The sequence below is a fragment of the Phaseolus vulgaris genome, chromosome 1 (genome assembly GCF_051622355.1).
Source record: "Phaseolus vulgaris cultivar YP4 chromosome 1, ASM5162235v1, whole genome shotgun sequence".
Taxonomy (NCBI): domain Eukaryota; kingdom Viridiplantae; phylum Streptophyta; class Magnoliopsida; order Fabales; family Fabaceae; genus Phaseolus; species Phaseolus vulgaris.
Window position 1 is genome coordinate 11,552,469 of NC_143498.1, and position 11,556 is coordinate 11,564,024.

The 11,556-nt window shown below is 34.4% G+C and overlaps 1 protein-coding gene across 2 annotated transcripts; it reads left to right on the plus strand.

The window, feature by feature from the left end:
* Positions 1 to 2,270: 2,270 nt before the first annotated feature.
* LOC137813545 (appr-1-p processing enzyme family protein) lies at positions 2,271 to 7,977 on the plus strand. Of its 2 annotated transcripts, none has more exons than XM_068615874.2 (7): positions 2,271 to 2,561; positions 2,647 to 2,695; positions 3,271 to 3,373; positions 3,536 to 3,631; positions 3,768 to 3,842; positions 4,264 to 4,333; positions 7,718 to 7,977. In XM_068615874.2, the coding sequence occupies exons 1-7, from the start codon at positions 2,331 to 2,333 to the stop codon at positions 7,790 to 7,792; spliced, it is 699 nt and encodes a 232-aa protein (XP_068471975.2). In that variant the 5' UTR covers positions 2,271 to 2,330; the 3' UTR covers positions 7,793 to 7,977. The 2 variants fall into 2 exon arrangements, 1 of the variants encoding a protein (XP_068471975.2); XR_016519487.1 differs by having other exon boundaries at positions 2,292 to 2,561; positions 3,522 to 3,631.
* Positions 7,978 to 11,556: the final 3,579 nt, after the last annotated feature.

Here is an 11,556-nt window from a genome sequence, read left to right on the forward strand (position 1 = left end):
TGGCTCATTCAACCTCGACCGGCATAGTAGGGAAACAATTTTTGCATATACACAATAATTGGGTTCATTTTGGTAAATAAATTCAAGGGAGGGTTATTCATGTAATTTTTTTTAATTCTGATTTATTTGAGAGAAAAAACTCATGCAGAGACAATCTAAAAGTCGATCATACCACCAAAATATAATTGAGGGTGAGTATACAAAACAAAAATTGTATATGATCTTTTGATAAGATGTTGATGCTTGCGAATTATTGCAAAAATTGTAATACACAATTTAACCCCTTTTTTTTTATGTATTTGACTTGTTTTAGGAGTTGGTATCAAAATTTAGTTTTTTAAGGATTGAGGACTTAATTGTGACTTTAGGAAAATATGTCATAATAGAAATGAAAGGACAACTTATACTAAAGGGTGTGTCTTCACGAAGCCACTAATATTTTCAGGGGAGGACTGGACTTCCCACAATATAAAATCCATAAAATATTAACTATGAACCATTATTACTAGATGTGACATTACCAATAAAGTTTTAGAGGAAGAGTGAACGCAAAAAGAGTTGGACTTCATGTAGTTGATCAACATAGCAAGATACGCTCTAGTAATGATTTATTTAAGAATGACTATAAAAAGGTTTGCAACTTAAAGATAACTAAGGAGATTTAAGAGTCTTTGAAGATTAACTATGAAGAAAATAAAGACATCCAACTAAGGAAGGTTGTCACCTTTACATGTCCATATGAGTCGTTCACCATGAAAGATGGTGAATCTATATAATGATATGTTTGGGAAAATGCATATTCTTTTGAAATATCTTGAAACTTTAGGACAAAGCTTCTCCAAGACCTAGATACTTGAAATTTCTTGATAACATGCCTACAGTTTGGGAACCTAAGACCATAACTATTCGGGATGCTCGAGACTTGAAGAAGCTGACGTGGGACGAACTTCTAGGAATCCTAAGAGTTTATGAAGTGCATCTTTTGAACCAAGACCATAAGGAGACCCTAACAACGTTAACTTAAGATTGTTTGCTTATCGCTGATCAAGACATTATTGATCAAATGAAGCAAAGACTAAAACATGTTATATTATCTATAGATAAAACACTTGTGTTTTACATGATTTGTTTATATACAAAACATACCATCTTACAAATGAAACATATTCATGCTTTATACTTTATTGTGAAAAACACTTAAATCAAAATTAGGACTGTCGGACTTTACTCTAACAAAGTGAGACTATCATATGATAGTCATCGAACACATTTTTGAAATTTAAGTGTAAAACCTTTCAAAAGGACGCACATTAGATGCAAAATCATTTGAAGTGTCTCACATCGTAGTAAATGCAACATGTGCATTTATTGTGACGGACAAAAGCATTAGACGCACAAAACATGAACAAATGTTAACGCTTTTTTGATTTTAAATATGTCTATTTGTGTGCAATATACTCTTTAAGCTCTCTTTCTTTTTAATCCACCTATTTTTGCGTTTATCTGTCGAACATGCTCTTAAAAGTTTTATTTGCTCTCGAGGTTTTCTACCTCTTGGCAATTCCAAATGACACTAAGAGATTATTTCCCACTGTCTCTACTATAGTTGAAACCATGCTGATGTTCCTTAAGAGTCTATTCCTAACTGAGTGTTTCATCAGTTTTCAAGAGGTGACATAAGTTAGCTTTGAGCTTGATGAATTTCGGACCTGACAACTGAATTAAGTCCCTTTCTTTGTTCAACTATTGAACCAATGAAGTGTATAAGTGGTTCTAGATGATCATCAAACATGTTGAATGTGACTTTGAAGTCACTATTGAAGAAAAATTAGTTAAGGTATCTCTTTATACCATTGGGAAGACTTCACACATAGACAATAAAGATAAAATGTTCATCGCTACATGCGATAGTCCACCATCATGGACCTCAACTTACAACTTGTACAATCATAATCATTCCTTTTGTTATTCTAGAGCTTGTTTCAACTAGGCCCTTTTAAATATACAAACTCAAATACTAGATGTGTTGTATTAAAATCATGCTTAAAATGTGTTCATGAATATTTTTTATAACTTTTTCAACTTCAAAATGATTTGTTCGTCTTTTTAGTTTTAATCTAAACCATATTTTTTATAATAAAATGGCCTATAACTTAACAAACATATGTTTATTTTTTATGTTAATATGAGATAGTTTAGAAAAACAATTTTTGTTTTCAAAAAAAGTTTGTTTGTTTTTAAAAATAACCAATTAATAATTGATAAACCATTTTCTTTTGCTTCATGGCATATAAAAACCTACTCAAGAAACAAACTCTTTCCGTTGACAAATGTGCAGCATTTTCTCTGGTTCCCGATTCCTACTCAACTTTGGGCGAAACTCAAAGTCAAAATATAATCTGAGGAGATTCCGTGTGTGTGCAATGGACGCAGCAGCAGTAGCTAGGGTTTCCAATGGCGGTGGCGGCGTAGTTCGCTTCCCGTTATCTGCATCGAGCGCTTTGGTAATTCAGAAAGGGGACATCACCAAATGGTCCATCGATGGTTCCACCGACGCAATAGTATGTGACTTTTCCTCTCTCATATTTTCTTTTCTAAAAGAATGGCTCGTCGAATCAATGAGTTTCACGATCTCGTCCCCTGCAGGTAAATCCCGCGAACGAGAGAATGCTTGGTGGTGGTGGTGCCGATGGAGGTAACTCGTTTCTTATGGATGATGCTTTATATACAGTGAATTATTAGCAAAAAAATGAAGGTGTTTGTTTCTCTTGTTGCTGCGCTCTAACGGTCTTCTTCTATCACACTCATGTTATAAATAAATTATCAATTTGGTCCTTCATTCGTTACTTTCTATCGTGATTACGCTTTAAAATAATGGAATTATATAACAGTCCCTACTGTATTGAATATGTTCACCAGTTTAGTCTCTAAATTCGATATATTGTACTAGCATTGAGGGATTAGTTTGAATGATATTTCAATATTTAGAGACTGTGTAGCATGGTTTCTAATACTCAAGAGATTAAACATATAATTATTTTACTTTAAGGAGTGTATAGGAGAGTAGTACTTTAAGGATGGAATTGATGTTTTTTCTAGATAAAATTTATTGAAAACTACAAAATTATGAGTATTAAATAAGAAGAGGATTCACACAATTTTGTGATTTTCAATAAATTTCACACTGAGAGTGTTAGAAAGAGGGTACTAGATAGCATGTGGGAAGCATTTCTCTAGTTTTAATGGGTGTCACCCCTGCTCTCATCTCAGCTATACATAGGGCCGCAGGCCCACAACTTGTTGAAGCGTGCCGCACTGTTCCTGAAGTTAGGCCCGGAGTTCGGTGTCCAACAGGGGAAGCAAGGATCACACTGTGAGTTCTGCTTTAGCACATGCGGATGAGCTTGTCAAAATAGTTTTTGAATTGAAAAGTTGTCTTATTTTTTTTTAGTAATTAAAGCTTATTTGCAAAAGCTAAAATCAGCTTAACTAGTTCTGCTTGTCTCTCATAGACCTTGTAGTTGTTGATGTGCAGTGGTTTTATGCTGCCTGCTTCTCATGTTATTCACACTGTTGGCCCAATCTACAGTAGTGATAGTAATCCGTCTGCCTCTCTGGCGAGTGCTTACAGGTGGTTTTTTTAAAGATGTACTTGTTCAGCTATTCTTCATCCTCTTTGAATAGGAAAATGTTTATGTTTCATTTTGTGTTTTGGTTCGTTGTCATTACACTTGATTGAGACATTTGTAATGTCATTTGATTTCCAGGAATACTTTGAGGGTTGCAAAAGAAAACAACATTCAGTATATAGCATTCCCAGCCATATCATGTGGTGTCTATGGGTAAGTTTATGCTAACAAACATCCCTATGCCTTTTTAATTTACTCATTCTTCATTTGTTGATCATCAATATTGGTCATGTGGCAAAAGAAGACTAGTGTGAAAAAGCTTAGAAACATAGCCTGACTGTCTGAGATGTAATTGCCTTTCATGATGGAATTCTAAGCACAGTTATTTCCATCATGGTTTTTCATTTCAAAAGTTTGATTATTGGAAGAAGAAACAAGACATACTACTAAAATTTCTAACAAAATAGCTTTCTTTTTAATATACGATAAGCTTGCTATTTGTTATGATGACTAATATAATTTGTTCCAAAACCTAACAATTTGAATCTGTTAGCTCTCAAATCTAATGCTCCCTTTGATTTTTTTTTTAGACACAAGACTTTCATTACAATTGTATAACACTGCTTTGTTTCAGATACCCGTTTGATGAAGCTGCTACAGTTGCAATTTCTACCATCAAAGAGTTTCCTAATGACTTTAAGGAGGTAAGACATTACTTATTTTATCTGAATTCTGATACGAATAAATATAAAATTCCTAACCTAACTGTTACCCTTTTTGTTAGGAGAACCAAAAGCAAAAGTCCTAACACAATATGAATTTCTCTGTTACAAAACAGTGTGACTGAGAGGAATAGTATTTATTCACAACACTTGCAACAATTATCAAAATACAACAGGGTGAACAAAATTAACCTCAAAAGGAGCACTCTCCTTTTCACTCTAGAAAAATCAGATTCACCAATGATAGAAAACAAAAGCTAATAAAACCCCAATTACAATTGAGGATTAAAGTCATTCCCCTTTCTGCTCAGTCCTGCTCCCATTCTCAACAGTGCACTTTTCTTTTAAAACATCCTTGTCCTCAAGGTTGAAATCTGGAAATTGAATAGTAAAGTTTGAATGATCTTAACAAGTAGCTTCTTCTAGAGGTTTGTTCAGCCATGGCACTTGATGAATTACCTCTTTATTCTTCTTCACTGTTTGATTATCTAATTCTTGAAGAGGCTAAAATTGTTGATCTCCCCTTGTAACTTTGCTGGTAGTTCTATCTCCACTGGATGGTGCCTTCCAGCTTTCTTAAGTTGAGAAATATGGAAAACAGGATGTATATGAGACTATTGTGGTAGTTGTAAGTTGAATTTGACTACTCCAATTTGTTGTAGAACCAAATAGGGTCCCTGATATATGGCTGCTAGTGTAGGATGGAGTCTAGTAACCGTGGTAGTGCACCTATGATAATCTTCAAATATACCCAGTCCCCATGTCTGAATTAGTGCTATTTTCTGTGCTTATTAGCATAAAGTTTCATCTGATTTGGTGCTTTCTACAAATAAAATTTTAATTGCTTTAAAGCTTCATCATGATCCATAAATCTTTAACCATAACTTCCACTAAAGTTTCTCCTGGTACAAACTTAGTGAAGAAGGTGGAGGTCTCCCATAAACTACCTAAAAGGTAAGCCTTTTTGTCCCACCACTAACCTCAACGATGATGGCGAACAATGGCATTGATAGCGATTAACAAGGCAGCCGAAACAGGGTTTCCAAGATCGGGACTCTGATACCAACTTGAAAAATAAAGAATTATTTTATTGATATCAATCACAAATTATATTCTCACCATTTCTATTTGTAATAACCAAAACTGAAAAAAAATATGTTGAAATAAATAGAAAAAATTTGAAGATATTTTTTCCTACTTACTATGGAGATATTAAGAATAATTTTTATCCTAGTTACCTGCTATTTACACATATTTCTCCTTGATTTCCTTTAGGTGTCCAATTCTGGTTTGGATTTGGAGGCTTCCTATGAAGTATCCAGCACTTGTCTTGAGTGTGTTGTGACTTCTTCCAATAGGTACACCAAAGGGAGTCCTTATTATCTCCTTTGGGTATATCTATTCCTCCTACCTCATTTCCAGATGAAGTGATCTGCCCTTGTCAAACTTTCTTCCCCTTGTTTTGTACAAGCAAGGTTGAATTTTCAGTTGATGGGGGTTCTAACATTACTCCTCTACGAGCTTCTTCTTCCCAAAACACAACCATTGTCTCATTGAGTGAGGATAGTTGCTTTTGTAGCACTTGAATTCTAACATGGTTAAACTCATTGTTTAATTTATTCATGTGAGGAACTTGTAGATCCTGTCCTTTTCCTTGTAGCATTTGAGTAGGTCAGCATTTTCATTACATTTTGCTTCAAATTGCTCATAATGGTCTACTTTCTGCCGCAAATTTTGTAGTGTATGAGCATACTCATCGATTGAGTGATTCCCTTGTTTTGTATTAGAGACTCTTATCTTAATCGCATAAATTTAGGCAACATCTCCAACTTTGGACTAATTTTCTTTATAGCTATTCCACAACCACCTCTGGTGTGATGGCATTCCACAACCATGATAGTACAATCGCATCTACCTTGTCCCGCCCATGCTACAAATTTGGGATCTAAAGACCATGGAGATTGTTAGTGAGATGACCTGATTTTCCCTTCCCTTTTAAAATGGTTTGGACAAAGTGGGACCATTTCAGGTAATTTTTCCCATTAAGCCTAAGGCTTGGTTGAATATTATGGAGTTTGTTAAAGTCCACTTATTAGCATGGTATCAGAGCCATTTCGAGCATATCATAGTGAGTGTTTGTTGGACGTATCAGGCCACTCGCTATCGGGCCATTATCGGACCACTCATAATATGTCCCACGCACGAGCTGTCACTCTTGGCATGAGGTTGAGGTTTGCACCCACTTATATACAATGAAATGTCCTCATCTCTAGTCGATGTGGGATCTCCAACAAAGTTCTACATTACCCAAATTGTCTGATTGGTTAAGGATTCTTTGATTATAGGACATTTTTTGAGGTTTGAAGTATGACAAGGCAGACTTAGAAGGAATACAATGGAATAAATAAAGGGTTGTGGTGTTGCATGAATGCAAGTTGCGAAGGTGAATAAAAGGAGCAAAGAAAGGGGTGTGGTTTTACAGCAATGCATGCTGCGCAAGAGTTTAAATTGGCTCCCACGGATTTTAGAGTGCTGATACCATGTTAGAAATCCTGTTTTTGATGATATTCATGGAGGAGCAATTGTCTTAAATAGAATACAAAAGCTTAATAATGGAAAATCCTAATTTATGAAGGATATAATCTATCCTTATAATTTAGGATCAAATATCCTTTACAATAAATATAAAATATACTCTCAGTATTTGTCCTCCTAAGTATGGAATATAATTAAATATCCTAATTATGTAATTAAAACTCTACTGCGAAATATTATGTGTAGCATAAATCAAGGTTTCTGACAGTAGGGAAACAATGATTCACAAAACTAACTCTCCTAACCTCCTTTTAGCTATTCCCTTTCCTCCTATAATACACCTTTGACCCTTTTCCATTAAAGGTGCTTGCTCTGATTGGTCCTAACAGTTCCCATTTCATAACTTTTCAAATTTAGGAGTTTGTTTGAAAATCAAATCAATTCCTACTTTGTAACTTTTCAGAAAAGATAGCATTTATTTAATTCAATTCCCAATTTTGTGGTTCCAAATCCTTACACTTGTAAATTCTATAGAATTATGAGATCAGGCGAGGCAGCCCAGGTTAAAAGTTTGATTGATAAATTTTGTATATAATAAGGTGAAAATTCTTTGATTTGGTGTTTAGAATATGTATTTACGTATAAATGTTTAAATTTTGTGGTTCTGAACGTACTCTTGTAAATACTATATAGAAGTATGAGATGAGGCGAGATACTTTATTGCTATATCTGAAAGGTCGGAATTTGATTGATAAATTTTGTAATATATAAGAAAGTGTTTATGTCATTAACGTTTTAAAATATGTAACTGCGTTTAAATGTTTGTTTCAGGTGCACTTTGTTCTGTTCTCCCCTGATATATATGACATCTGGTTAAATAAGGTAGATGAGTTGTTGAAAGATTAGTGTGCCACATCCGTAATCAGCTACTCTATTGAACACAGAATCATCTAGTCGTGGTGCAAATGCATTATCGAGTTTCAAATGATTTTGTAAGGAAACGATATAAGCTTAATCTTGCAGATAATATACTCTATGAATAAGATTTTAATTTAATCTTGCAGCCTGCCTAAAGTTTGGTTTCATCAAAATCGGAACAGCTGAGTGCATTTTTACCTTTGGATGAAGGTTCAGGCTCCATTTATTTCCATTTTAGTGTTTAAGGATGTTTGATCATGATCTGGCTATTTTGTCTTAAAAAATTATTTTATAAAAAAAATTGTTGAAGAGCTTTCTAAAATCAAAGAGCAAAAAATTTGGATGAAAACACGACATTAAATAGTTTAGAAAGTTAGAGGACAAAGAAGAGGCATCGTTTGATAATTGGATTTTACTTCCTGCACCCTCTTTTTTGAACATGCACCCCCACAATTGAGTGAAATGACCAACTTGTCCTGCGCGCTTCTCCCTGCCACCCTACCATCCCCGCAAGTTCTTTGTACCATTATCACTGTAGAAGAAGAGAAGGAGAGTGCCACACTTAAAAGAACAAAAAAAAATCTCATTCTGAAAAGTTCTTTTTTGGAATACATTTACGTGTTATGGAAAGTTTGTTTTGAAAAATGCATTGCAGAAGGTATCATTGTGAAAAGTTTGCTTTTAGAATGTATTGTATGCGTTTTGAAAATTTTATTACGGAGATCTTGTTTTGAAAAACTTGTTATGGAATGTATTTCATGTGTTTTGGAAATTTTATTATGAAAATTTTGTTATGGAAAATGTGTTATGAAATGTATTTATTCTTGATTCAACATAAATATCTAGACACAACAATTAGTTCAATGGTTTTTGATTCTTATTTCACCCTCTCACTAATGGAGTTTCTTCTTCATGGTTGTGAAACTAGCACTGGTTGACTTGGAATTTGGTTGCAAAGCAATTGAGGAATGTAATCAAAGTAAAACTCATAGAATTCCCATGGAGTTTGGAGTGGTATGAGATGTATTGGAGAGTGATAGGTGAGGTCTAATCAATTGAAAAAATGAAGAGATCAAAAGGTGTATATCTTACAGAGGTTAGACAAAAGAGAGATAAGACTTACAAATTCAACATCATAACTCTAATGTATTGATATGAATTTTTGAAGAGCCAAGATGGATGGTGATTCAAATTTAAAAACTTCATATGCACCTTTTAGGTTTCTTATCACCAACCTAGGCTTTAAGTTGGGTCATAATTGAGCTCAATTAAACTCTAGGTAGGTTTAGAAATTCTAAACCTAATCCTAGTCTAGTTAAAGGTAATTACAAATCAAATTTCTACACTACTTGACCTAATTGTGTAGGTCATCATTATTTTACAAGAAATGAAATTCTATTCTAATATTTAATAACTAGAACAAAGTCTAAGATATGTAGGATCATCTGACCTATCTTTGTTAATTTTGTTGATCATGTGTTTGTCAGGCTGTGGGAGAGTGAGGTAAGAACGGAAAACCCTTGAATTAAATTGTTGTGATTTAGATTTTATGTTGAATCATATTGAATAAATACAAATATTTCTGTTAGGATCAGGAAAAACTAAAATTGGTCTCTCATGTAGAAAGTTAGGGAAATTTGGATGCCTAGCTAAAATTGAGCCTCTTGTCCTTAATTCTGGATTATTGCCTTTGTGCAACATTAGCTATGAGGTGGTGGACAAAGGGCTGATTTTTGCCTTTGTGGAGAGGTGACATGAGGAGACCAACACCTTTCCATAGGTGATATGACAATAACACTTGATGATATGTTGTTTCTTTTACATCTATCCATTTTGGACCAATTCCTTACATGTGTCCTTTTGGAATGCGGTGGAGCTGTGAGTGTGTTGGTGGAGTTGCTAGGGGTGGATGAGGGTCATGGTAAGGCAATGTCACATCACCTATGTATGACTGAGTTGGGTAAAAAAGTTTTATCGGGACTGTTGCATCTGTCACTCCTAGGAGTGTGTTGCAAGGGCATACTTGTTGCATCTAGTTAGATGCACCACATTGGCTAATAAGAGCGCCACATACACACAGACACACACACACACACACATATATATATATATATGTTTCATACTTGTTGTTACTTACTCATTTGTATGCTATGCAAATACGAAGCAGTTGGATAGTTATGTGATGCTGATTTAGGTATGAAACTATACAAATAATTTTAAAATACTTAGAGTCCAAAATGTCATATTAATTCCTATATAACTTTTTGTTCGAATTTACACATGCATGAATATATGAACACTTCCCAGACATGAGAATGAGGGATATTAATCCCAACTATGATGAAGTACACTCGTGGGCAACATGATACCTCATTGCAAATCATATTTTTGTTGTTGTTGTTGTGCGATGTAGTTGGATGAAATTACATATAATGCAGTCACTTGGACTCCGTATGGTAACCACTGCTTGAGTAGGCCTTTCGAGTTTATTTATTTATTCTTTGGCCACATTTGATTGAGCAGTTTATTATAGACATATGCTCAAGTGTGTGTTGCGCCAATATGGCTATGAGCATGCCATTCCACGACCTCTAATGTCATCTGAACCGACTTGATTGCCACTTTACCACATATATAAACCTGTTTGAACTGACTTTAAATGATGTCAAATTCTTGTTAAATGGACAACTCAGACGATGAATCACATTGCGATATATCTAGTAAACCTCAATCTAGTCCACACAACATTAACTTCATTCAGTGGGATGATACCCATAACATATCTACCTAGTTCACAAGCACATGGTAGATCGTGAGTCTGTCTCAGTACACATCCACAACGTTCACTATCAAAACTCACATGGTTCACTCGATCAAACTCTTCGGTAATGTGCATCAAAGCATGTTTAGATACAAAGCTAACTAGTCTTTTACACAAGTTCACATTGAATGTGTATCCTATAACATGTAAACTCATGAAAAGATGCCTTAATTTTATTAAGTTGAAGTATAATAACGTGTTTTGTTGCATCCCAAAACAAACACATGTCTCCAATGCTATTCTGTAATACTCGCTTCAAAGACCAGTGAACAAATTCAACCCTGCATATTACAAAACATAGAACAATTATACAGTCTACACCTTGTATACAAAGTAAAAGCATGCTAAACAAAGTTCATCACAAGACGTATAACCATACCTACTTGATGTTGTATTTTCCAAATGCATCAACGAATTTGTCCATGTCTTTGCAAACTTTTTCTTGTGTGGAATGACTCATCTGTTGTTGCATATTCACAAATAATGACCATGGTGAACAAATACTTTGAAAATGTTTAAGAAACTCATCAAATTCAGCAGACACAATACAATCAATCACAACCCCATGAATCCATGATAACTTGCCAAACTTCCACATAATCAACTAACATTTAACACTTTGCTTTGATATTCTTATTGATGTGAAATCAACACAAAATATTGATAACTTTAAGAAAGACAATGCTAATTGCATTCATCAAAGCAAGGTCTCTATCACAAACAATGACTTTAAGTCTGACATTCGATGTCAACAATGAGCATGTAAAATTTTTCTAATGCCCATATGAAGTTCTTTTCTCTTTGATAAGAACGCAAAATCAGCAGAGAAGGTCAGGCCTATGGAGGTCACATCGACAATATTAAGCAAATGCAATCTACATTTGTTGGTTTTGTAAGTGATATCCATCAAGAACACAATGCTAAATGCATT

Coding starts and splice junctions, on each gene's coding strand:
- LOC137813545 (XM_068615874.2), top strand. CDS start 2,331: ATGTGCAGCATTTTCTCTGGTTCCCGATTCCTACTCAACTTTGGGCGA. Junction 2,696..3,270: donor TGGTGGTGGTGCCGATGGAG/GTAACTCGTTTC, acceptor CTCTCATCTCAG/CTATACATAGGGCCGCAGGC. Junction 3,374..3,535: donor GGGGAAGCAAGGATCACACT/GTGAGTTCTGCT, acceptor GTTGATGTGCAG/TGGTTTTATGCTGCCTGCTT.